Genomic DNA, 25,914 nt, shown 5'->3' with positions numbered 1-25,914 from the left:
CCCCTCCCATTGAAATTCAGCCCCGCTGCACTTCTCTTTCCCGTCTAGGGTGACCAGATGTCCCGATTTTATAGGGACAGTCCCGTTAGTTGGGGCTTTGTCTTATATAGGGACACCCCTATACCCCCCACTCCCGCCCCAATCTTTCACATTTGCTATCTGGTCACCTTATTCCCGTCCCATCCCCGCTCTGAGTCGGGAGCAGCAGAGAGCTCTTTGCTGAGCAATCGTCATTCACTGATGATTCTGGTCTCTCTAGCAACCCAGAAGCACTTTCCCCTGCGGGCCTATGGGGCAGAGTTTGCAGCCGGAGCCCTCCGGGGAGAGGAGTGGTAAGAGACACGGCATTAACGAACCTGACCATTCTGGGCCCTGGTTCTGCATGGAGCCTTCTCTACATCAGCCAGTAACAATGGCTCACATCCTAGGGTCTCTCTTCAATTTAATGCATTTTTTTCTCCACACCCTCCCCCTTTCTTCCCTGAATCCGTCAGACTCACCCAGAACCCATCAACTCCACCCGGCACCCTCACCTACCACTTGCTATATTTGTATTAGAGAAACAGGTAGGTGACCCCACTGAGACCAGGGCCCCGTTGTGCCGGGCACTGCCCAGACACACAGGGAGAGACCGTCCCTGCCCCAGCTGAGATCAGGGCCCCGTTGTGCCGGGCGCTGCCCAGACACACAGGGAGAGAGAGCGAGTCACTGCCCCAAGGAGTTTACAATCTAATTAGACAAGGGGAGGTCTGTTTTCCCCATTTCACAGCTGGGTTACTGAGGGCTAAGGAGATGAAGGTCCAGATGTGGAGCTGGGTGGGAAAATGTCAAGACAATGTGAGTTTGCAGGTCGATGTTAGAGCACGTAGAGTCACTGACCTTTAATCACAAGGTGATGCTCAACCATCACCATAGCAGAGCTGGGTCCCATCCATCTATCTGCCCCCCCTCCCACAGCCATCCATCCCTCCCCCAGACCACAGCAGGTCTGGTGGCCCCAACAGCAGATACTCCCCAGCCTCCCAGCACATGGGTTCCTAGCTGAGGTCACTGGGGCTGGCGGGCCCACACTGACATCGTCTGCCTTTGCTTTGGAGGTGGAAGGAAGCCGGCTGAGACGGCTGGGGAGGGGTCTGAGCTGGAACGGGGCCTCTGTGTGATTGTGGACAGCTTCTACAGATATGCCGAGGGCCCGCCTGGAGCGAAGGCGCTGGACCAGGTGGCTTTCCAGAACCTGCTCAGCAATGAGCTGAGCCATCAGCTCACGGTGAGACCCGGCTACTGGCTCCCCGAGGCAACCAGAGCCATAAGCCACGGACGGCTAGCAAAGGGGATCTGCTGATACCCCTCAGCCCTGCCCTCCGGCCTCCTGCTATACAAGCCCTGAGCCTCCCCCGAGCTCTGCCAGTGTGCCTCAATCCCGATCTGCATCCCCCTGTTATCCCAGCCCTGGACTCTCCCCACCCTGTCCCCGAGCTCTGTTGGTTCCCCTCAGTCCTGACCCAGAGACCCCTGCTAGCCCAGGACTTGGCTCCCCTTCCCACAGCTCTGCCATTGCCACTAAATCCTAATCCACTGACCCCTGCTATGCCAGCTCTGGCTCCCCACAGCCCTCACAGCTCTGCCAATGGGCCTTGAGCTTGTATCTCACCTCTCCTTCATACACACACATGTATGGGGGGGGAGCCCTGCCAGGTGGATCCTCTCCAGCAGGGGGTGGTATCGCTTCCACCCCGGCAGTAGAGCCCGTTGCTGATCCACGTGCCGGACGCTGCCCCGAGCGGTGACTCGCTGTTTCTTCGGTGTGTTTTAGAACACAGAGGTCGAGGCGGCCGTGATGCGCACCTTTGAGAAGTTAGATGCCAACAAAGATCAGAAGATCTCCTTCGACGAGTACTGGCAGCTCATCGCCTGGATTTGCCAAGTGATCCGGCGCCGCGATTATAACGAGTAGTGACCAGGGAGCTGTGGCTGGTGGGGAAACCGAGGCACGCACCTCATCGGGAAATGCCTCCAAATCCTTTGCCTTAAAGACTCAAAGCAAACCTGCACCTTCCCCGCGCTTGTAAACCCAGTGCCCTTAATCTATCTGCCTGCTGGGATGCCCCCGCCCCCACCCCCGTTCTGCACGTCTCATGCTGCCCCCATCACCCTCTGCCAGGATCCCACCCTGAACACCCCTCGGCCTTTGCTCTCCATGCTGCCCATCTCCCCCACTGCTGGGATTCACCCTGTACACCCCGAATCCACCCTGGCCTGTGCTCCCCATGTCACCCACCTCCCCTGCTGCCAGGATCCCTCGCCATTAAACGCCCCCTCCAGCCCTGGCACGGGACCTGCACCCCGCCCATCTCTCCATCAGCTGGGCTCCCACGCCAATCCCTGCCCCGTCGCTGGGATCTCTCCCCCACCCCCTACGGCCTGCTCTCCCAGCGCCACCCACCGCCCCGCTGTCACTCGGTAACACGGCTTGAATAAAGAGCCGGCTCTGAGCTCCGGCCACGCCTCTGTTCTTACTGCAGCCCAGATCCGACGGGTCGGTTCCGATGCGTGGACGCGCAGGACAGCGCACAGCCAGCAGAGGGCAGTGGGGCGCTCCCGGGCTGGGCACATCATTGTCACACTGCAGGGAGGACGGGGACAGGCCAAGTTCTGATGAAAAGTTCTGGGACCTTCTCAGCCGCCCTGGCCTCCTCCCCCCTGCCATCCTCTGGGTCCCAGCAGCAGGATCGGGGCTGCCCGCCCCAGGAGGGACCCAGGGGCTGGCCAGGCTGTTATGTGGCGGGGCATGGGGCAGATCGGTGCAGCAAACAGAGTCAGAGCGGGAGGGGCCGCGTCTACACCAGAAGCACTTGCCTGGTGCGTCGTGCCAGCAAAGTGCTCCTAGGGTGCACGCAACTCCTGCTGGCAACGCCGTCGTCGTGGAGAGAGCCTGGAGCGCAGGGCCTGGGCTAAGACCCGAGGCCCTGCTGCGAACCAAACTCAGGCCCTGTGTCGAAGCAGGTGCCTACAAGTTCAGTATCCGGTACAGGAACTGGGCAGCAGTATCGCGAGTGCTGCTAAAACACAGGCGCCCCTCAGCCGCACGAGGTGCTGGGTGTTCGTCGGCACACGCTCCAGAGGCTAGGACAGGCCCAGCACAAAGCTAGGGCAGAAGCACAATCCTGACAGCTGGTACAGATGCACACGACCCCAAGGAAAGAGGAGGCCAGGGTGATGGATGGGGCTGGCCACGGGTACAAGGCGCAGGGGAGTAACTAACCACGTCACGTGGGTTCTGCTGTGCCACTTGTTTGGATCTGGGGACCGAAGAGATCCAGAGGAGGGGGATCTTTGCCTGGCATAGGCGGCAGTGGAAAGTCCCGCCGCTGACCGTTTGCCACGGGCAGACACGCCTTAGAGCACCCGAGCACGGTACGGGCCACTCGTACCGTGCTCTGTCGGCAATAAACCTGGCCAGACACCTTCACCGCTGAACCGAGCGTGTGGCCGTTCAGGGCAGGTCGACGGAGGTCTGGCGCGGCAGACAGAGAGGGCAGACAGACACGCAGACAAAACTGACACCCCTGGAATGGCATTGCCCTGCTGCATGGTACACCAGCAATTGACGTAGATCCAGCTGTTTTCTTGCAGATGCTGCCTGCCAGAGAACCTACTGAATGGACAGTGACCGATTTATCAGGCATTGCGATCTCAGGATTTAATATTGGTACCCAGACACTGAACACGAGCGTTTTGAGGAACACGCGTCTGTTTGGAGGCAGTGTCATTGACCCCAGACTGGGACTGGGGCTAAGGGGGGATGTGTCCACACGATTTCTCGTCACTATGGCACTGCCCTCAGCAGTACAAATAGTTTCTTTCCCCCCTTGCCTTTATGTGGTTTGCAGCAGTGAGTTGGTTAATTTTTGCTTGCGTTTGGTGAAACAGTTCAGCGATGTCACGCACACTGTAAGAGGGGTACGGCTTCCCCAGCAGCCAGCCCTTAATGCCGGGAATTCCAGGCTTAGTGAATTTCGCCCTTGCTGGTCACAATAGTGAATGTTCTGTTACATACATATATTTTTCCTATTAGCCTGTTTCCAATAGGCCTTCAGATCCGGATCATCTCGAAATGTAACCCATCATCCCATCTAGACTTTGGAGTCTGCTACTTGGAGAGATCCCAGACTGTGGAATAGTCTCTTACCCAGCCCCTTTGGCCTGGGCACAGTTCTGATAAGGGGCTAGTAGATCACGTCACAGAGATGTTTACAGCAATCATACAGTGCCTTTTACACTGTAGCCAAATGTATCCATATTTCAGCTAGAAACCACTTGCTGGGCCAGGTCTAACTGGTGTTTAAAGATGTATATTACTCAGCAAAGTGAGTTCCCATGGCTGTGGTTTTAAATCTTTATCACTGAAATGAGGATAAATGTGGCTACAGTGTAAAAGCTACTGTTTGGTTAACTAACATTTTGCATAAGCAGGCATAGTATATATTGTTATACTTTTGACATCTTTGCTATAAATTTCTTATAATTATATTTGAAGGTGCAAACAAGTTTATAAAAACAAGGGCTGTCAATTAATCACAGTTAACTCATGCAATTAACTCAAAACTAATTAACTAGATTTAAAAAATGAATCATGATTAATCTCAGTTTTAATCACACTGTTAAACAATAATAGAATACCAATTTAAACGTCTTATAAATATTTTTGGATGTTTTCTACATTTTCAAATATATTGATTTCTGTTACAACACAGAATACAAAGAGTAAAGTGCTCACTTTATCTTAGTTTTGATTACAAATATTTGCACTGTAAAAAGAAACAAAAGAAATAGTATTTTTCAATTCACCTAATACAAGTACTGTAGTGCAATCTCTTTATCGTGAAAGTGTAACTTACAAATTCTACAAATGTAGAATTATTTGTTTTTTACATAACTGCACTCAAAAACTTTAGAGCCTACAAGTCCACTCAGTCCTACTTCTCGTTCAGCCAATCGCTAAGACAAACAAGTTTGTTTACATTTGCGGGAGATACTGCTGCCCCCTTCTTATTTACAATGTCACCTGGAAGTGAGAACAGGTATGCACATGGCACTGTTGTAGCCAGCGTTGCAAGGTATTTACGTGCCAGATATGCTCAACATTCATGTGCCCCTTCATGCTTCGAACACCATTCCAGAGGACATGCGTCCATGCTGATGACAGGTTCTGCTCGATAACGATCCAAAGCAGAGTGGACTGAGGCATGTTCACTTTCATCACCTGAGTCAGATGCCACCAGCAGAGGGTTGATTTTCTTTTTGGGGGATTTGGGTTCTGTAGTTCTCTAATTGGAGTGTTACTTTTTTAAGACTCTTGACAGCATGCTCCACACCTCGTTCCTCTCAGATTTTGGAAGGCACTTCAGATCCTTGAACCTAGTGCTGTAGCTTGCTTTCATAGAATCATAGAATATCAGGGTTGGAAGGGACCTCAGGAGGTCATCTAGTCCAACCCCCTGCTCAAAGGAGAACCAATTCCCAATTTTTGCCCCACATCCCTAAATGGCCCCCTCAAGGATTGAACTCAAACCCTGGGTTTAGCAGGCCAATGCTCAAACCACTGAGCTATACCTCACCCCTTTCCAAATCTTTCATTGGTACTTTCTTTGAGTTTGGTCAAATCTGCAATGAAAGTGTTCTTAAATTGAACAACATGTGCTGGGTCGTCATCTGAGACTGCTAGAACATGAAATATATACGTCAGAATGCGGATAAAACCACGGAGCAGGAGACATACACTTCTCCCCGAAGGAGTTGAGCCACAAATTAAGGCATTTTTTAAACAAGCATCCGCAGCGTGCCCTCTGGAATGGTGGCCGAAGCATGAAGGAGCACATGAATGGTATTCAATTATTGCTGAACAATGCGATGAAAGCTGCGATTGATCGCGATTCATTTTGTTAAGCGTTTGACAGCCCTAATAAAATAACCCCTGCCCCCCCGAAATTGACATTTTGCTCTTGTTACCTTTACATCAACACTGAGGTTTCCCCTTACATGGTTTCCTTTGAATAAAAAAGCTGTGATTAATAAAAAAGAGAATTCTTTTTGTTTGCAATTACATGACTTGTTGAGGCAAAAATATATACACATCTATTTATCACTCAGGCCTTTTTGCGCTTTGCAAACAAATGAATAGGTATGATAATAATTATATGCCAAACAGAGCGGTACCACGTCTGTTACAAAAAGTATAAAACTGACTTGTTGCAACACGTTTTTTTATTAATAGTCATATGACACAAACAACATACAACACAGGATAATATATACAACATGCAAAATGAACTTGCAATCGTTTTTAAAAATGCTATTACACGGAAATAAGACAAGATCATGTTACAAATCTCAGTCCGTGTTTAGGATTAGAAGCAGGGTCTGCATTTCTGTTGCTTGGCAGCCCTATCTTCACAAAAGTTAGGAGTAATTCCAGCTGCTGCATTCCTGAAGGGTTAAAATAATTAATTCCCTGTGCTTATACACCTTGAATACGGCATGCAGATGTGGTCGCCCCATCTCAAAAAAGGAATCTTGGAACTGGAAAAGGTTCAGAAAAGGGCAACAAAAATTATTAGGGGTATAGAACAGCTTCCCTATGAGGAGAGATTAATTAGATTGGGACTTTTCAGCTTGGAAAAGAAGTGACTAAGGGGGAATATGATAGAGGTCTATAAAGTCATGCGTGGTATAGAGAAAGTAAATAAGGAAGTGTTATTTACTCCTTCTCATAATACAAGAACAAGGGGCCACCAAATGAAATAGGTAGCAGGTTTAAAACAAACATAAGAAAGTATTTTTTCATGCAACGCACTGTCAACCTCTGGAACTCCTTGCCAGAGGGATTGTGAAGGCCAAGACTATAACGGGGTTCAAAAGGGAGCTAGGTAGATTCATGGAGGATAGGTCCATCGATGGCTATGAGCCAGGATGGGCAGGAATGGTGTCTGTAGCATCTGTTTGCCAGAAGCTGGGATTGGATAACAAAGGATGGATCACTTGATGATAACCTGTCTGTTCATTCCCTTTGGGGCCCCTGCCACTGGCCACTGTCAGAGGACAGGATACTGGGCTTGATATACATTTGGTCTGACCCAGTATAGCTGTTCTTATGTACTTATTAAAAAGAAAGTTTTTAGCTTATTTTCTTTGTTCGTTTGTTGTTTTGTTTTCAGTTGCTTCGTCTTTTTCAGCGAGGGAGGGTTCTGTAATAACTGTAACTTTTCACTTTTAAAAGGAGGAGAGGGCAGAAGTGAGGGGAGGCGGGGGGAACGGGCTGAGAAGCGACCTAGGAAGGGAGGGAGACCTGAGCCAAGGGCAATTAGTGAACTCTGTCACGTTGTCTTAAAGTACAGGCAGCAGCAGTGAGTTTAGCAAACGGAGAGAGGACATAAAGGAAAACTTAACCAGTATGGTAAAATCTTTGAGAATAAAGATTACATTATGAGCTGTGAGCGAGGAATGAGGCTCCGGGGGTGAAATACGTCGGGAACCCGCACCCCTGGTTTAGATCCTGGCTCTCAGCGGAGAGTGGGGGTTGTCGCCTGCTCTTGAAAAACTTGAGTTTGTTCCCCCAGTGTCTGTTGCTTTTGTCTGCCTGCCAACTGGATTGCAGGAGGGCCCTTGCCAGCTGCAGTTAACTGTTCCTGGGCACCTCCAGGCGTCAATGCAGCAATCCCAGGTGTTAACCCACTCACTCTCGGGTTTTCACTTGGAAGTTCTTTTTTATCACTCCCCTGCGATCAAATCACAGCTCCTGTCTCCTCAGGTGCTCTGTCACCTGGTCCATTTTTAACTTCATCTGATTTACCAACCCAGTGGCAGTATTGTTTGCTACTTCTCCCTCCTGGGCACTTACTGCTCCCGTTCGATCTAGGTCTTGGTTCAGGTTTTACAGGAACCTGGCTCTTATCCTACGGGTGACCCCTGCCCGTGGCTTGTTAGGTGGCCGGTTTGGGTCATTCCCAATGTCCCCATTGCAGCACCCATTCCAATCATTCCATGTTCCAGCTTTTAATTCTGCTCTGGCCACCACGTTCCCTTTCTGTCCCCATTGTTCAGGCTCTACAAAAGAGCCCAAAGTGTGTTGCTGCCCAGCAACACTCAGACCAGGGGGCGGCAGGTCTCTCTTTCGCAGTTTCTCTACAGCTGTTTCCACCCTTGTAGGCTGTTTTGGTGCTTGCCTTAAGGTATCATGTCTCTGCATTGCCTGCTTCCCAGCCTCTGCTCTTTCTCTTGTTTCTTTTAACTCTTTTTCTGTTCTTGTTACTAGCCCCCGGCGTGTCGTCTTAACCATTTAACAGTCATGGCCATAGTTTGCATACTGTCCATTTCTAACTTACTACTTTTCAAGGCTACAGTCTCGGCCTGAGCCTTACAGGTTTGCCGAGCAGTCGTCAGGGTGCTCACACCCAATTCTCGTCTCTATAGCAAACCAGGAGCACTTTCCCCTGCGGGCCCATGGGGCAGAGTTTGCAGCCGGAGCCGTCCGGGGACAGGAGCGGTAAGAGACGCGTCGTTAACGAATCTCACCATTCTGGGCCCTGGGGAACTGGTTCGCTGAAGTTCTGCATGGAGCCTTCACCACACCAGCCAATAATAATGGCCCAAGTCCTAGGGTCTCTCTTCAATTTAATGCAACATTTTCTCAACACCCGCCCCCTTTCCCCACAATCATCATCGTAGCAGAGCTGGGCCCCATCTGTCTCGCTAGCCCCACACACACCGCCATCCACCCCACTCCCAGACTGCAGTAGGTCTGGTGTCCCCAGCAGCAGGTATTCCCCAGCCTTCCCAGGACATGGGCTCCTAGCTGAGGTCTCTGGGGCTGGTGGGCCCACAGTGACACCGTCTGCCTTTGCTTTGGAGGTGGGAGGAAGCCGGCCGAGATGGAGGGGGAGGGCTCTGAGCTGGAACGGGGCCTCCATGCCATCGTGGGCAGCTTCTACAGATACACCGAGGGCTCCGAGGGAGCTAAGGAGCTGGACCAGGCGGCTTTCCAGACGTTGCTCAGCAATGAGCTGAGCCATCAGCTCACGGTGAGACCCGGCTACTGGCCCCCCAAGGCAACTGGAGACATCAACCACTGGCTCCTAGCAAAGGGGGGTCTGTCTGTGACCCTCAACCCTGCCCTCCAGTGCCCTTCTGTCCCAGCCCTAGGCTCCCCGCCAACTCCACTGGGGCCCCTCAATAGCAACCCACAGCCCCCTGCTCTCCCAGCCCTGGGCTCCCCCCACAACTCTGCCGGTGCCCCTCACTCCCCATTCAGAGACCCCAATTAGCCTATCCCTGGCACCCCTCAGTCCCGATCCACATCCCCCTGCTCTCCCAGGAGCTAGCTCTGCCAGTGCCACTAAATCCTGACCCACAGACCCCCCGCGATGCCAGCAGTGGGTCCCGACAGCCCTCACAGCTCTGCCAATGGGCCTCGAGCTTGACTTGTATCTCACTTCTCCTTCACACACCCTCACGTATGTTTGTGTGTGGGGAGCCCTGCTAGTCTGACCCCCTGCAGCAGGGGGCAGCAGTGTGCACACACTCACACAGACACACAAAGGGCAGCAAAGCCCCTTCCTGATCCAGGTGCCCGATGGTTCCCCAGCAGTGACTTGCTATCTCCCGGGTGCATTTTAGAGCACCGAGGACCAGCAGGCAGCGCTGGACCTGTTTAAGAAGGTGGATGCCAACAACGATCAGAAGATCTCCTTCGACGAGTACTGGGATCTCATTGTAGAGATTTGCCGCGTGATCCGGCGCAGCACTTATAACGAGTAGCGACCGGGAAGCGGTGTCTGGTGGGGAAACTGAGGCACGCGCCTCATTGGGAAATGCCCCCAAACCCTTTGCCTGAAGCACTCAAAGCAAACCTGCACCTCCCCCACCACACCACACCCCTGCTAAACCCAGCGACCTTAATCTGTCTGCCCACCCCCCATCCCCGTCCCCATCCTGATCACCCCTTGGCCTTTGCTCCCCCTCACCCCCACTGCTGGGAGCCACCCTGTACACCCCGAATCCGCCCTGGCTTGTGCTCCCCATGTCACCCATCTCCCCTCCAGCCCTGGCATGGGAGCCCCACACTACCCAGCTCTCCATCAGCTGGGCTCCCCCGCCGATCCCGGCCCCATCACTGGGATCTCTCCCCCACCCCCTATGGCCTGTTCTCCCCGCGCCACCCACCGCCCCGCTGTCACTTGGTAACACAGCTTGAATAAAGAGCCCGCTCTGAGCTCCGGCCGCGCCTCTCCTCTTACTGCAGCCCGGACTGAATGGGTCGGTTCCGATGCGTGGACGCGCAGGACAGCGCACAGCCAGCAGAGGGCAGTGGGGCGCTCCCAGGCTGGGCACATCATTGTCACGCTGTGGACAGGCCAAGTTCTGATGAAAGGTTCTGGGACCTTCTCAGCTGCCCTGCCACCCTCCCAGCACCCGCCCTGCCATCCTCCCTCATAGAATCATAGAATATCAGGGTTGGAAGGGACCTCAGGAGGTCATCTAGTCCAACCCCCTGCTCAAAGCAGGACCAATCCCCAATTTTTGCCCCAGATCCCTAAATAGCCCCCTCAAGGATTGAACTCACAACCCTGGGTTTAGCAGGCCAATGCTCAAACCACTGAGCTATCCCTCCCCTGTCCTGCCGTCTCCACCCGCTCTGCTGTCTCCACCCGCTCTCTGACCTTCCCAACTTGTCTGCCACCCACACCTACTCTGTGACCTTCCCACGTGCTCCGGGACCTTCCCAACCTACTGAGATTGATGCAGTGCAAGTGTAGACCCTCTGTGACCTATGTCCGTCCTCCAGCAGCTGTCCCACAATGCCTGACAGGGACCACTCTGGTCACAACTGTGAACTCCACTGCCCAGGGGTCATGCAGACAGGAAACCCCACCCCCCCCGCCCCTGGCCCTTTAAAAATCCTGCATACTTTTTGAAATGTCTTTTCCTGATTGCCGACCGGTAATGGCCATATCACAAGTCTTTGCTTTGGGAGCTGGGGAAAGGAGAATCCATCACTCCTTTTGCACATGGATCAGTCCCTGTGGCCCATGGAAAGCAAGTTTTCTCAGAGCTGAAGGATAAGTGAGAATTAATAAGTGTGTATTAATGTTTCAATTTCAATTCAAATTTCCAAACAGTCACTAAATTGGCATGTAACTAGTTCACAAAACTACTCTCCTGCCTGAATACCCCCTCCCTCCCCGTGGAAAAATATCCCTCCCTCCCTGCTCAGAGCCCCCCCCCCTTTTTGAGCTCCCAATGGAGGGACTTCTCTCCTCCATTCCTCACCCCCCCCATTAATCTACGCATACTCCGTTCTTTCCACCCCCCACCCAGTTCCATCCACCCACCCCTTGTCAGTTCTCTTTGTCTTTCCAGGTGTTAATGCTGTGCTCTACTGTCACAGCCCCTCACTGGAAAATTAAATAGGGGGTTCCTTGTCTCTCTCTGCTTCCCTCTCCTGTTGGGGTGGCCGACAAAGCTCCCTCTCATGGATTCAAACCGGACAGTTCTCCAGCCTGCAGGGGAGCTAGATTCCAGTGAATAAATCATGTGAACCAGCAGATTAGATCAGTGGCCAAAAAATCACCTGAGCATCATGACTAGAGAAGTCACTGATGTTCAGCCAGAATAGACGTTGATCATTCTGTGCTTGTGGCAAGGAGCGGAGAGATTCCCTTTCCTGCCATTCCACCTCTCTCCAGGGTACGTGACATCCTGCTCTGTGAAGAGCTTGGGGAAACAGCCTGAGATTCACCGAGGATTCGTAGTCCAAAAAGGAGACACCTCCTGCCTAGATCCCCCCCATATCCCCGCCAATACAGGAGTCACTGCACGCCCAGGCCCCTTGCTTCCCTGATTCCCCCAGTAGAACACCCTGGACCTCTTCCCGTTTCGATCCCCTTCCGTCCCTGAACCACCCCAGCCCAGTCGTTTACCTCAATGGATAGAATCCCCCAAACCTTCCAGTGGAGGAAGAACCTGCCTCCTGGACTCCCACTACAGGATCCTCCTCCATCTGGATCTCTCCCCACCCCCCCCCCCCGCCCCCGGAAACCTTCAAGGGAAAAGCTTCTGCCTGCCTGTTACCGGCGGTCCTGTCAAACCCAAAGCTCTCGGTAACTCTGCTCTCTACAAGGCGGTATCAGGAGGAAGGTATTCGGGGGGAGGGATAGCTCAGTAGTTTGAGCATTGGCCTGCTAAACCCAGGGTTGTGAGTTCAATCCTTGAGGGAGCCATTTACGGATCTGGGAGAAAAATTGAGGATTGGTCCTGCTTTGAGCAGGGGGTTGGACTACATGATCTCCTGAGGTCCCTTCCAACCCTGATATTCTATGAAGGTGCCCCCGGGGGGAGGGTGCCCACCGCTCAAGTCACCCCCCCCCCCGCTGCCCTTGATTCACAGAACCAGGCTACCAACCCTTTGTTACTCCTGCCCCCAATAACAGAGAGACCGGGGGGGATCCCCGCAGCAGCCAACGTGACCCTTGGGCAAGCAGCCCCACCGCGGCGGGCGGGGGGCGTGTGCCCCAGCCAAGGCGATCAGTCCCCTCCCACAGCTCCGCGCCAGGGGCCGGGGCAGAGCCCACGCGGACCCCACCGACACGTGCGCTGCGTCTGGTCTCCCCGGGGCGCTGGGCAGCCCGGTGTGCGGGGGGGGTCGCTGAGGGGGTCCGCGCTGGGGCGACGCTGGGGAGCGGGCCGGGCTCCTGCCAGCAGAACGCAGCGAGGGTCGCCGGAGCCCCCCTCGAGCCGGCCCCGTCCCCGTCCCCGTCCCAGCCGCCTCCTGCCCGTCACCCCCCCCGGCCCCGCCCCCGCCGGCCCTGTCAGCCAATCCCAGGCCGCCACTGCTCCAACCGCGCCCTAGGTGGGTTTGTGGTTAAGCTTCTGTCGCCATTTTGGCTGTCGTCCATCTTACGCAACCGCCGCCCGAGCGGCAGGACGGTGAGTGTCTGTTACCCCCCGGCGGGGGCAAGGGGTGCGCGGGTCCGAGGGGAGAGACCCAGCCCCAGAGACCCCGGGGGGGGTGGCGGGGGGATAGTGGGGGGCAGGGGGAGACCCAGCCCCATAGATACCCGGGGGGGTGGCGGGGGGATAGTGGGGGGCAGGGGGAGACCCAGCCCCATAGACACCCGGGGGGGGTGGCGGGGGGATAGTGGGGGGCAGGGGGAGACCCAGCCCCATAGACACCCGGGGGGGTGGCCGGGGGATAGTGGGGGGCAGGGGGAGACCCAGCCCCATAGACACCCGGGGGGGTGGCGGGGGGATAGTGGGGGCCAGGGGGAGACCCAGCCCCATAGACACCCGGGGGGGTGGCGGGGGGATAGTGGGGGGCAGGGGGAGACCCAGCCCCATAGACACCCGGGGGGGTGGCGGGGGGATAGTGGGGGGCAGGGGGAGACCCAGCCCCATAGATACCCGGGGGGGTGGCGGGGGGATAGTGGGGGCAGGGGGAGACCCAGCCCCATAGACACCCGGGGGGGGTGGCGGGGGGATAGTGGGGGGCAGGGGGAGACCCAGCCCCATAGACACCCGGGGGGGTGGCCGGGGGATAGTGGGGGCCAGGGGGAGACCCAGCCCCAGAGACCCCCGGGGGGCAGGGGGATAGTGGGGAGCATGGGATTGGATCGGGGAAGGAGATCCCCACCCCCAGAGGCAGGGGATGTTTCGGGGGGAGGAGGGAGATCCAGTCCCATAGACCCGCAAGGGACAGGGAGATGTTGGGGTCAGGAGCAGAGAAGGGGGGGCTAGCAGTGACCCAGCCTGGGGTGCAGGGGAAATGGGGTGGGTTGCAAGGAACTGAGAAGAGAAGGGACACATGGTGGGGGGGGGGGTGCCACGTTGGTGACAGGGAAACTGACTCACTCCAAGTACATGGGGGTGGGGTGGAGGCAGATCCTGCAGGTCTCAGGATAATTTCTGGGGTTCCCCACTCGGCTGGGGACCGAGCTACCAGCATCTTCCCCAGGGTCCCCCAAACCCTGATGTAAGAGGCACTCTTTGCTGTTTGGTTTCTGAACCTTTCAGGAGGAATGAGGTCACATTTTCAATCCTCTGCATCCACTAGGGCTAGAAACTCAATTTAATTTTTTTTAAATGAAAGCTGAAGTTCTCATATAGCCATTGGATGTCAGCACCAAGAGTGGGCTCTTGGAAACCTCAAATACCATGAGACCTATGATAAAATCACATGGTGGCAATATGGAGGCTGAGACTTTCCAAGCAGTCATTTAGTGATGCGTAATTATCTGAATTGAAGAAATGCCTAGATTAGCAGTTCTCAAATGAATTTTTGCTCTGTCTGCCCACGCAGTCATAGCAAATTCAAAGTGGCCACAGTTTGAACAGTTAAAATATTACACTGACAGTTTAGTCACATGGTTATTTGGAAGTGTCATGCAAATACAATCATTTCAGTGTAAAGCATAAATTTCAGTGCTTCCTGTTAAATTTGATTCCAACAAAACTAAGGACTTCTCTTCCCACACACTAACTTACCCTCTTTATCGTGTAAGTCACTGCTGTGCTTTGCAAAAGGTAGTGCTGACAAGCCGGAGTTCCTTGGGTCACTCTTATTGAGTCTGGTGTAAGCTGGTCACTTTCCGTGCCTCTTTTTTAGCAAAAAAGTTTTGTCTATCCATTGTAGTGCACGCAAAATGTGAAGCAACTCTTGTGGTGCGGGCTGCCCTTGCTAGTGGGTTCCTCCCAACTGGAACCTTTGGGGAGACTGCTAGTGCCCATACACCAGGGTGCTCTGTGTGTTATGCTGCTGTTCTGGCTGGCCCTGGCCCTGCAGCAGTAACAGCCTGTATCCTCTCCCTGTTGGACCCATGCAGTCACTGCCGTGCCAGCCAGCCCTGGAGCTGCTTTTGGGGCTCAGCAGTGACCTATAGCCTCTCCCTGCTAGCATCTTCCTGCTTCTGCTTCCTCTTCTCATGCTGTATGATGAAGCAACAGCAGAGCAGAATCCTCCACTGGGTAACAGGCACCTGCTTCTGGCTGGCTGCTCCCCCTGAAAGCTGATTAGCTTAGAGCCATGGGCTCCCTTGATGAGTGACACTGCCCTCCTCCAATGGAGGTGAGCAGGGAAACAGGGGGGTCAGGCTAATCAGGGCCCTGCTGCTAGTGCCCCTTATGAATCAAGATAAGGCGGACATGGAGAGAGGGCTCATTCTGTCCCACATCCAGAAGCACCAGCAACCTTGCTACGCTCAGTGAAACATCCCTAGGCTCCCTGGGGCAGAGACTGTGGGAAGGAGCTCTGGGATCTCAAATGTTGTGGTGGCTGCTTGTGAAGTCTCTGGTAGCAGCACTTGCGAATCACTGGCCTAGATGTTCCAGCTGAGATGAGGGCCCTCTTGTGCACTTTTCAAGGTTCCTTCCCCACTTTGAACTCTAAGGTACAAATGTGGGGACCTGCATGAAAACCTCCTAAACTTACTTTTACCAGCTTAGGTTAAAACTTCCCCAAGGTACAAACTATTTTACCCCTTGCCCTTGGTTTTCCACTGCCACCACCAAACATTTCTCTGGGTTCCTGAGAAAACGTTGTTTGGAAACGTCTTTCCCCCAAAAAATCCTCCCAACCCTTGCACCCCACTTCCTGGGAAAGGTTTGGTAAAAATCCTCGCCAATTTGCATAGGTGACCACAGACCCAAGCCCTTGGATCTTAGAACAATGAAAAAAGCATTCAGTTCTTGAAAAGAAACATTTTAATAGAAGAAACAGTAAAAAGAAAAGGATCACCTCTGTAAGATCAGGATGGTAAATACCTTACAGGGTAATTAGATTCAAAACATAGAGAATCCCTCTAGGCAAAACCTTAGGTTACAAAAAAGAGACACAGACAGGAATATTCATTCTATTCAGCACAACTTCTTTTCTCAGCCATTTAAAGAAATCATAATCTAACGCATATCTAGCTAGATTACTTACTAAATTCTAAGACTCCATTCCTGTTCTGTCCCCAAAAAGCATCACACAGACAGGCACAGACCCTTTGAAGTTCTCCTCCTCCCAGCTTTTGAAAGTATCTTGTCTCCTCCTTGGTCAGGTGCCAGTGAGGTTATCCTAGCTTCTTAACCCTTTACAGGTGAAAGGAGTTTTCCTCTGGCCAGGAGGGATTTTAAAGGTGTTTACCCTTCCCTTTATATTTATGACAGCACTTATCTTCCTTTAATTTTAGTGGAAGATGTGACTGGGGTGGGGGGAGGGCATTAAAACCATGGATTTGGGATTTTTTGGAGGAGGGGGGAGGACTTCTGGAGCTATACCTCTTTCTGTCTTATTAGTGGCCAAGGTATCCCTACTCAATCCCTTTTTTCACTACATTTAAGTTTCTGGAGGGGGAATCACTCAAATTATATTTTCTGTGAGATGACATGGGGAAGATAAGCCTGAAGGAGCAGTGTTTATATTTTCCTTTTCCCCTGGGGAAAGATAGAGGAGAGCAAACTAAAATAATTTGACTTCTGCTCAAGTAGTTGCTTGATTGTCAGTGAGGCAGAGTTGCTGTTTCACTTCAGGTGATTTAAATGACATATGGGTCTCCACAGTGAGAGTGAGGACTTGGGCTCTGTTCTGGTTCCTGGGATGGGCATGAGGTGTAGCGGTTGGAGCACATACTTTATGCCCAGCTCAGGTTTGGGGCGTTCTACAATGGTTAAAGTAGAGGATGAGTGAGGATCTCAAGTTCTAGTCCAAGGTTTGTGCTGGACATGGCCCACCTTGATTACCATGCACATTGTAGGGAGAGTGGTCACTTTGGATGAGCTATTACCAGCAGGAGAGTGAGTTTGTGTGTGTATTTTTTGGAGGGGGGTGAGAGAACCTGGATTTGTGCAGGAAATGGCCCACCTTGATTATCATGCACACTGTGTAGAGAGTTGTCACTTTGGATGGGCTATTACCAGCAGGAGAGTGAGTTTGTGTGTGGGGGGGTGGAGGGTGAGAGAACCTGGATTTGTGCTGGAAATGGCCCAACTTGATGATCACTTTCGATAAGCTATTACCAGCAGGACAGTGGGGTGGGAGGAGGTATTGTTTTATGATCTCTGTGTGTATATAAAGTCTGCTGCAGTTTCCACGGTATGCATCCGATGAAGTGAGCTGTAGCTCACGAAAGCTCATGTTCAAATAAATTGGTTAGTCTCTAAGGTGCCACAAGTACTCCTTTTCTTTTTGCGAATACAGACTAACATGGCTGTTACTCTGAAACCACTCCAATGTCTGTTACTGCATTAATTATGTGAAGATGGCAGGGGGTTGGTTACTGCTTCTACCTTAATTTCACCCTCTGGGAAATGGATGAAAGCATGCTCACGTTATCCAGACATCTCAACATGGTTCTGTTTAAGTGAAAGTAGAGATAATCTATTAGTGTTGTAAAGCCATTGGCACTCCTCAGATGAAGTTATATAAAAAGCTAATTCTGGCCTTGATTAACAAGAAGGGAATGTAATGCTGACACCTAGTGGAGTTTTACAGCATTGCAGCAGAGTGATGAGGGCCAAGGCAGTACAGACCAGATGTCACTCCTGCCATCAAGAAAAGCTAACTGGAGAGGAAATAAGCAGGAAGAGCAAGCCTTCAATGTAGTTAATGGGCTGTACTGGCCAGCTGTAGGCCCTGAGAATGGAGCTAGGGTTGCACATACCTTACAGAGCTCCAGCTGTTCTTCAGGCAAGCCCAGTTGGCTCAGTATTGCCCATGAGCTCATCCTACAGACTAACCCAGAGGAGTTAATAAGAAAAGAGTAAAAATGGGACCAAGGGCTACAGAATGGGGCAGCAGCAACAGGGACCAGAGTTAAAATATTGTAAACTGAAGAATTATGTATTTCAGAGTAGCAGCCGTGTTAGTCTGTATTCGCAAAAAGAAAAGGAGGACTTGTGGCACCTTAGAGACTAACCAATTTATTTGAGCATAAGCTTTCGTGAGCTACAGCTCACTTCATCGGATGCATAAAGTGGAAAATACAGTGAGGATGTTTTTATACACACAGACCATGAAAAAATGGTTGTTTAAATTGGTTAGTCTCTAGGGTGCCACAAGTACTCCTTTTCTTTTTGTGAATATTTTATTTGGTTGCTTCAGTGTATAAAGGGAAACATCTTAAATTCCTTCTTCTTTTCATGAAGATTGAGTATAGGATATACTGGCTCTTCATCCATCTCTTCCTGGACAACAACTTTTTACAGCCAAGTAATGACTGTTAAAACAATCGGAATGAGTAACAGAGCCCACCAAACTGGATCTGAAATCAAGCCAAACAGAACAGGAGTCAGGTTAAGCCATTTAGAGAACAGGTTTATATACACACAGCCACCTCTGCCTTCATTTGGTTGGAAGGCTGCAAAATACCAGTATTCATGTGGGTTAACATGGCTCCATAACTAATCTTCTTGTGCAATATTACGGGGACAGGGAGGATTTCCTGCTGGATTTTCAGTTAGCTAGTAATGGGCCTTGACTCTGGAGTCAGCACTTAAATTTAGCTGATGTCACTGCACTTCAGATAAGACCTTTGAATCCAAGGTAGTTGCTTGAGGAGCATTGACCTGGGAATGTTGTGTGGGAGTTTTACTGGGACTGTCTGCATTGGTAGTGGGATATCAGGGTGTGACTTCACTTGAGGGATGATACCTGAGCATATAATCTGAGCCCAGGATGGGGCTGGGGCCAGGTGACACCTTCTGCCTGGGGAAACTGGACAAAGGCTGGAATAGCCAGGGTGTGTGGCTGGCTGAGACTGCTGGAGGGGTTTTTTCAGTTTTGGACCTGGCTGGGGAAACGGAGGGAGGCCCAGGACTGGGGTCTAGGCTCCCTGCTCCCAAGATGACTGACAGGGTCCTGTTGTCTGTACCTACAACGCTCTGTTTAGGATTGTGTTCCTGTCATCTAATAAACCTTCTGTTTTATTGGCTGGCTGAGAGTCACATTGAATCGCAGGAAGTGGGGGATGCAGGGCCCTGACTCCCCCACACTCTGTGACAAGTTCCACAGGTTGCTTTTTTTTAAAAAAAAAAAATGTACTGCAAAATGAGCAGTTTGACATTACAGTAGATCAATATCCACCTGAGTAATTATTTGCTGGTAGGTGGGCCATGAGGGACTTGCTGACAGGAGCTGTGCAAAAATGAGCAGTGAGCATGCCTGAAGGGATTTTAAAAAAATCCTTCATGTGTTTGCAAGATTGCCTGTGACTCCAAAAGGACTTCAAATTTGAATCACTAACCCTGCCCAGCACACCAAATTTTAAGAAGATCCAGGTATGCATGTGGATTTTAGAGCACTAAGAGGAATCTTCCTTTAAACAGCAAAGTCTTCTCACTCTTAACTGTACCAGAGCTGGCGTTCCATTATAATACTGTATTAGATTAATCATCACCAACTGCTTTGTTCTATCCAGATCCCCAGCACAGGATGATGCTGAAAGGGAGACATATTAGGAAGGATAGAGGTAGGATGGGGAGAAGGGGCTGATCTCAATATGACACATTCAGCTGAATGAGAACACCCCAGGGAGGAGAATACAGCCTGAAACAACAGCTCGGAGACTAACTGCCCCCTGGGTGTTCCCATCTCCCTCTCCCCAGTGTTGGAGACCTGTGATAGGCATCAAGCACGCCCATCCTCAGCGCCTCTCCCCAGTGTCAGTGGTGTGTTCTTGCTGCATGCTCCCAGCATGCCTGTTGATACTCAGCACATTATCCAGGGGGAAGGACTGCTCCAGATCCTGGCTTACGTGAGGGAGCCAGGGATAACTGTCAGGCCCCACAGCTGGAACCTCCAGATCTCAGCACACATACAACAGAAGGGGGAAACACTCAATTCCCAATCCTCCAGCCTCCCCTCCCACACACACTCCTCCAGACCCTAAGGTGCATGCACAGCAGGGAAGACTGCTGGGCTGAAGGCACACCTGCTACCAGGTTCCCCTTCCCAACGTCAGTCCATTTCCACTAGCCCTAAGCTGAGCTCCCCGACCCCTCTCTCTTTCCCTACCTTCCCCTGGCTGCAGTCCCAGAACTCTGTCACCAGTGTGCCCTGACTGGCCACTGTACCACTGGTAACGAAGGCTATGACTACGCGAGCACATTTTTGTCAGTCAGGGGTGTGAAAAACACCACCCCAACGGACATAAATTTCACTGACCGAAGTACCAGTGTGTGCAGTGCTGGAGCTGAGCTTTAGGAGAAGAATGAGTGCTTACGTGCGGCAGGAGCTTGGTTCCCAGCTATAACCGATGGAGGTGCTGCTTCAGCTGGAAGATAGAGGAGATCAGGGTGAGGATTTAAAGCACCTTGCAGGAAAGGGAAATGCTGCAGACTCTCCCACTTGCCACAAGGCTTCTTCCAGGAGTGTCCATACAGTGGGCAGCTATTCTCAATACAGTGCAGCCCCTCAACTGATCACTGCTCTTAGCCATCCCCCCTCAGGAGGCCTTGGAAATGCACGACATTCTGCCCCATCCCAGGGGTGGGAGTGTGGTGCAGCTGGAGATTTGTCATTTGCTAGCACATGCTAGCTGGTCCATTACTTCATCAAAGCAAACCTTCATACCCACTGCTAAGCCGTGGCGTTCATGGCTCTTCATCTGCAAAGTGCCTCACAATCACTAATGTGACACATGAAGATAGGGCTCTAGGGCAGTGGTCCCCAAACTTTGATTGTGCCCCTCCCCCATTCTTCCCCACTCACCCCTCCACCCAGGGCGGGGGGAGAGAGAGAGAGCTTGGATCAGGTAAGGGGGGTGCAATCAAAAATCTGGGGACCACTGCCCTAGAGTCAATTGGGGTTATCAGGGGATCAATGTGGAACTTACCCTGCACTGTCAGATTTATAAGAACCACACATCCTGTAGACAGGGACCAGGTAACACTGTAAAGTCCTTGTAAAACTCTGCTTGCGTTCTTCACTATGAAATACCCCTGGGATACAGTGAACTGATCTGTGAACTTGCTATTCAAAAGATGACACTTTCCATTGTTGATAAAAAGAACCAATTCCCAACTGGAATTGGCAGAATTCCATTTCTCCACCTTCATCTGCGCTGATGTGTTGAGTGGAACATCCACCTCGTGTCCTTCAGTTGCTAATTTGGAGATATTGAAACAGTCTTTGAAATCTAAAGAACAACAGAATAGATTTAGTTTGGCTCAGGGAGGCCTGTTCATGTCAGACCGAAGAAACTGATGAGAAGGGGTGGCAGCTAGTAGTGTTCAGGGTACCTGGACCGCACACCATATTTGTGACATAGCTATTCGTTTTGCCTTCCTGTCCCTCACACTCTACCACCCTCTGAGGAAGCTCTCAAGATGGATCCCGTGTCCACTCCTCTTGTTGTGAGCATATGAGGCTGTTGAAAAGACTAGCAGAGACATAGGTTGTGGTGTTGATGACTCATAGCCTTATATCCAACCAGAACAGTCACTTGTACTGGTCATTGTTTGGACGAGATTGCAGCATGGATAAGAGAGCTGACTGCCTGTGACTTAACCTGGATGAGACTGAGGTGGTGATGGTTGAGGGAAGCCTCTGGAAGTGTCAGGGTCAGTGTGCCATTTGATGCTTAAGTATGCAATCTGAGGAGGGGGGTATCTTGTCAGACACCCAGCTGCTTGCTGAAGATCAGGTGGCAGGAAGAGTAAAGTTGGCTCTATTAGTGATGTACAGCCACGATTTTACAACTGTTTCTTTATCCTCTATGCCATGGTCACCTTGCAGCTAGACCATCCCAACATGCTCTGCTGGGGGCCATAAAACCATTTGGAAATTTAAGATGGTGTAGAATTTAGCAGCTAAGCCCACTTGGCAAGCTTCTTTGTTTGTTTTTTTTTTGGGGAGGGGGGGAATGGGGGATACCTTAAAACTCAGGCTCTACAGTCTGCACTAGCTGCCTATCAGCTTCCAGGTTGATTAAGGTGTTGGTTTTGACCTATAAAGACCTAAATGGCCTGGGACCTGCCTAAGAACCTCTCTCTCTCTGCTGTATTGCTATCATGTAGTCTGGGGGCACCTACGCTGGAGTCCCTTGAGCGTAAATCAGGGGACTGTCCGCAGTGTTTTGTTAGCTGCAAGCCTTGAGAATTCTCTTTTCGCCCCCCACATCCTGGTCTCTGACAGCCCAACTCTGTTCCTTTTTAGGGCATGCTCTAGGGCGCACCCTGTTCTCCCTGCCTGTGGGGAGTGGGTCAGGCTGACTCGTAGTGGGGATTCCGCTGAGTGGGGTAAATGAACAGTTTTGTTGGTATTCTGATCAGGTAGACTCTAGTCTAGAGTTTCTGTTGAAGTATTTTTTTTTAAACAGTTTGTGAAGGGCTGCCCAGAGCTTCAGATGGTCTTTGGTTGTAGATTGTAAAAGAGCATTTATTGCTATTTGTACTAAGGGATCTAAAGCTGAGCCTGGGAATCACACAATAAGTTTCAGGCCTTACACACAGCATCCCACTGCTAATCTTTGTAGTTTCAATCTCATTTTCCTATTTATAAATATTTTTCTTGTCATTGAGACCCCTAAGGTTGTCTGCAGGATAAAGGTGCACTACTGTAATATAAATCAGCTTTTAAACCTGCGTTTTCTTCCCCCCACCCCATTATCAGCAGAGCCATCCTCACCTCAGGGCTGCTCCCCACACCCAAACTCCATACTGCCACCCCATGTCTCCTACAAATCACCTCCCCTCAACCTCTCACTAGGGATAGCACAAGCCTCACTCTCACTCCCTGACCTCACTTCTCGCTACTGACCTAAGGAACCCCATGCCCACACTTGCTACAGACTCTACACCCCTTTGCCCCCCTCACTGTGGACTCCAGGTCCCTCCCTTCCCCCCCCATGGCTGTAGTGCCCTCCCCATAACACTGCCCCAGCCCCCCTTGCTCCAATCCTTGCAGCCCCAGTCCCCCCACTCTGGCTACAATCACCTCAGCACAAGCCTGCACCCTATGGTCACCACTGCAAGCTCCCCTGCAATGGCTGTAGAAGGTGGGGGATCCCTCTTAGCAACCCCTCACCCACAGCAACTCCCTGAGCAACAACCCCCTCAGACTCTCAATGCCATGCCCCCCCCCAAATTTTTTTCCCCTTGCAATGGCCATGGTGTCATCCAGCTCATCCCCCATATTAGTCTTTAGTGTCCCCATTCACAGTCCCTCCTCAAGGGCTGTGGTGCTGCCATCCAGCCCACTTCCAGTCACTATAGTCGTGGGGCAACCTCGCAGCGACCACTGGATCCCAGACCTTGCCCCCTGGAAACTGGCTTTGGCACCCCAGGGCCCCACTTGCTATGGAGCCCCCCCTCCCCAAAGCCCACCAGACAAGTCTGAGATCCACCAGGCCCCCACTCCTACAGCCTCAGCATCCCACTTGGTCAGACCTGGGGCTCCCAGTCCCCCCCCAAATGGCCCCAACGCCCCCCCCCACTGTTCTTCCCCTCCCCCAGTTCCTCCCTCGCCGCACACCCCCGGGGTTACACCTCGAGCACCGCGCCGCGCCCCCCCGCAAAGGCCAGGCCCGGCCTTCTGTCCGCAGCCACCCCCCACTCCGGTCCGGCCTCCCCCGTGTCGGAACCGGACAGTTGCCCCAGGTCCGGGGGGGGGGAGGCAGCCGCGAGAGGCCCCCCCCATCCCTGGGGGTAGCAACAAGCCCCCCCGCCCCTTACCAGCCTCGGCCTGGGTCTCCGAGGGGGCCGCCGCCAGCAAGCACAGGGCGAGAGCGAACCCCGCTGCCTGGGGCCCCATGGTTTGCGTCTGAAGAGCGTGGGCCGGGCACGCTTCCGGGTTCGTCTCTCCGCCTCTCCGTCTCTCCCATGGGCCGCGCTCGCTGGACTACATCTCCCAGGGAGCTTCGCCGCCGGCTCCACCAGGCAGCCCCCCGAGTGGGAGAGGCCGCCTGAGCCGGGCGCGGCCGTCGCGCAGCGGCTGGTCACCAGTGAACTACAACTCCCGTTAGGCCCTGCGGCAAAATGGCGATGGGGCGGGCCAATCAATCGCAAGCTGTTGTTTTGCCACAGCCCCCTCCTCCCCCCCGCTGTCCCTGTGCCCGCATGGCCACCCAGCATCCGCCTTGCAACAGCCCTGAGCCCAGTACCACGGAGCCCCGGTCCATAGAGCCCCCAGCACAGGCCCCCACCCGGCATCCTCCCCCAGCCACCCCTTGCAACAGCCCTGTCCCCACTTCCCAACAGAAACCCAGGCACCCCCTTGCTGTGACCAGCCCTGGACCACCACCCTCCTTGCAGAGTATCCCCCCCCCAGCAACAGGCTTATCCAAACCCCTCTCACTGTGGAGCCCCCCTCCTGATAATCCCTGCAGCGGGGAACATTTATATCAATAACAGTTTAAAAAAGCTTAAAAAGGAGCATTGGTGTTGAGCACCTTTAACCTCAGCCTGACCCTGCTGCGCTACTGAATCCAAATAAATCAGTGAAGAGCCTCTAACCCCCCCCCCCCCCCCCCGCTAATAGCTCAGCAGCCCCCAGCTCTGTGTTTGCTTGTATAGAACTAGGCTTATTGTGATTCTCTAACTCACGGAGACTCAGAGCTCAGTGGTTCCGGAGCCCAATTAGCCACCAGCATCACCCAAAAGAGCCACAGGCAGGGGAATATTTAGTTTTTAAATTATTCTCACAGCAAATAAGTTAATTGGTTAATAACATAGTACAAGCATCCTGATTGGTTAATAACAGATTGGTTAATTAAATCACACAGTGTTTTAATATCATGTGCTGCAAAAAGTCACAGGAGATACATTAAAGAGGCACTTGCAGCTCGCACCTCAGTCTAAGTTATCACTGCTTTCATTTATAATATTCTATTTCTAAATGTTTGGGTTGTTTTTTTTTTTTTCTCCTATAGCATGAGCTCCTTTGTTGTCTTGTGACCTGAAGGATTTCTGGTTTCTTGGCTTGTCAGCACAACTTCTCCTTGGTGGAGCATTTTGCCTCTCACTCCTGCACGTCAGTGCTTTCTTCACGTCCCCACCGACGAGCACAGCTTGCGTCCCAAAAATTCACGCAGGTTACCATACTATCTTCTTTGAAATTCCACCCTGCTGGAATTTTTACAAAACACAGATGTGTGCATTTGTCCACTTAGACACACATGCCATTGATATCAGTGGGAATAGTCACATAGCTTAAGGTAAGCACTTGTTCAATTTTTTTTTTTCCTGGATAAAGGCTTTAGTTTACAAGGCAGCATTAGAATAATTGATTCACTGTTGCTTCTACCAAAGAATCCCTATCTCCCCCAATGTCAGTATATTCCTATAATATTTTTACCAGTTTGGACTTCCAGTGATAAGTAATCTTGTTTATCCTTTACATAGAAACTCCTCCTCCTTATCACTTCTTTAGCGAATTTCCCCATCCTGCAAACACTGAAGCACGTTTCTCCTCAATTCTTTTTCTTGATTGTATGTATGATATTAGTACCGAAGAGCCCCAAGTCATGGCCACTGTGCTTGGTGCTGTACAAACAGGGACCAAAAAGATTTTTTTCTACTGCAATGTTGATTTCTAATTGGATAGTTTATTTTCTTAACGTTTTCTCAGTGCTAAGTGTTTTTGTTCAGACATTTATAAAAGGTGTCCTTCATTCTGATAAGTGTCCTTTTCTCTAACAAAGCCAATAAAGATTTTAATAAAAAAGTTACTCGTTTGCATTAGTGTCAAAGCAAATTCTATTCCTCTACCATAGTAAAAAAAAAAGGCCCATAATTCCAATCCAGATCAATTCTGTTCACAGTAGCACACTTCCACAGTATGGAACACAGGCTACAGACATCCTCAGTGACTAATATTCATGAGTTCCTTTACTTCAGTGTCAGTTGCATTTTTCAATCCCCAGATTTGATTGAAATCAGCACAAA

At 51.7% G+C, this 25,914-nt stretch overlaps 2 protein-coding genes across 2 annotated transcripts; one reads left to right on the top strand and one right to left on the bottom strand.

Annotated features, from left to right (window-relative positions):
- Nucleotides 1–289: 289 nt before the first annotated feature.
- LOC144274168 (protein S100-A16-like) lies at nt 290–9,813 on the top strand. The gene is made up of 3 exons (XM_077832802.1): nt 290–332; nt 1,098–1,267; nt 9,673–9,813. The coding sequence occupies exons 1-3, from the start codon at nt 290–292 to the stop codon at nt 9,811–9,813; spliced, it is 354 nt and encodes a 117-aa protein (XP_077688928.1).
- An 8,169-nt stretch (nt 9,814–17,982) lies between these two features.
- On the bottom strand, nt 17,983–23,835 carry LOC144274618 (uncharacterized). The gene is made up of 4 exons (XM_077833600.1): nt 23,704–23,835; nt 20,865–21,167; nt 20,253–20,303; nt 17,983–18,293 (listed from the first exon to the last, which is right to left on the bottom strand). Exons 1-4 carry the CDS (start codon nt 23,780–23,782, stop codon nt 18,232–18,234), a joined length of 495 nt encoding a protein of 164 aa, XP_077689726.1. The 5' UTR covers nt 23,783–23,835; the 3' UTR covers nt 17,983–18,231.
- Between the last annotated feature and the right edge of the window lie 2,079 nt (nt 23,836–25,914).

Source organism: Eretmochelys imbricata, chromosome 14, assembly GCF_965152235.1.
Source record: "Eretmochelys imbricata isolate rEreImb1 chromosome 14, rEreImb1.hap1, whole genome shotgun sequence".
Classification (NCBI taxonomy): domain Eukaryota; kingdom Metazoa; phylum Chordata; order Testudines; family Cheloniidae; genus Eretmochelys; species Eretmochelys imbricata.
This window is presented reverse-complemented; position numbering and strand designations above follow the sequence as displayed.

Bases quoted from the DNA above. Each gene is read 5' to 3' on its own strand.
- LOC144274168 (XM_077832802.1), top strand. From the start codon at position 290: ATGGGGCAGAGTTTGCAGCCGGAGCCCTCCGGGGAGAGGAGTG. The intron at 333-1,097 runs GTAAGAGACACG...TTTGCTTTGGAG, and splicing joins GCCCTCCGGGGAGAGGAGTG to GTGGAAGGAAGCCGGCTGAG. The intron at 1,268-9,672 runs GTGAGACCCGGC...GGTGCATTTTAG, and splicing joins AGCTGAGCCATCAGCTCACG to AGCACCGAGGACCAGCAGGC.
- LOC144274618 (XM_077833600.1), bottom strand. From the start codon at position 23,782: ATGGGGCCCCAGGCAGCGGGGTTCGCTCTCGCCCTGTGCTTGCTGGCG. The intron at 21,168-23,703 runs GTAAGGGGCGGG...GTTGTTCTTTAG, and splicing joins GGAGACCCAGGCCGAGGCTG to ATTTCAAAGACTGTTTCAAT. The intron at 18,294-20,252 runs GTAAGCACTCAT...GCTTGATTTCAG, and splicing joins GAACCAAGCTCCTGCCGCAC to ATCCAGTTTGGTGGGCTCTG.